The 488-nt window shown below is 40.0% G+C and overlaps 1 protein-coding gene across 1 annotated transcript in view; it reads right to left on the bottom strand.

The window, feature by feature from the left end:
• Positions 1–253, bottom strand: part of EMH_0089810 (uncharacterized protein) — a gene marked incomplete at both ends in the record, with an annotated part of 462 nt that extends 209 nt beyond the window's left edge. Inside the window, one exon of the mRNA XM_013501479.1 lies at positions 3–253. Within this exon, the coding sequence (XP_013356933.1) occupies positions 3–253 (251 nt within the window). The remainder of the gene's footprint in view (positions 1–2) is intronic.
• Between the last annotated feature and the right edge of the window lie 235 nt (positions 254–488).

Below are 488 nucleotides of genomic sequence, written 5' to 3'. Positions count from 1 at the left end.
TGCTGCTGCTGCTGCTCATTATTATTCCCCTGTTATTGCGATTGCTGCTGTTCCTGCTGCTGCTGCTGCTGCTTCTCCTCCTCTCCACCTTCTGCTGCTGCTCCTTCTCCTGCTGCTCCTTCTGCTGCTGCTGCTGTTGCTGCTGCTGCTGCTGCTGCTGCTGCAGCCGCGTGTGCTTCAACCGCCACGGCATGGTGCGCAAGTACGGCATCAATATGTGCCGGCAGTGCTTCAGGGAGCGAGCGGCGCTCATTGGGTTCCAAAAGGTATTTTATTTTTTTTTATTTTTTTTTATTTTTTTTATTTTTTTTTATTATTTTTTTCTTTTTTCTTTTTGATTCGTTTTCTTGCTTTGTCTCGGCTTTGTCTTTATTTTTTGGGGTCTATGTTTATATATATCTTTTATAGTTTTGTTTATTTTTTTTTTTTTTTGTTTATAGTTGTTTTTATTTATGTTTGTGTTTGTTTATGTTTTTACCTAGGGTTTA

This window comes from Eimeria mitis, genomic scaffold, assembly GCF_000499745.2.
Source record: "Eimeria mitis Houghton genomic scaffold, Emh_scaff6955, whole genome shotgun sequence".
NCBI lineage: Eukaryota > Apicomplexa > Conoidasida > Eucoccidiorida > Eimeriidae > Eimeria > Eimeria mitis.
This window is presented reverse-complemented; position numbering and strand designations above follow the sequence as displayed.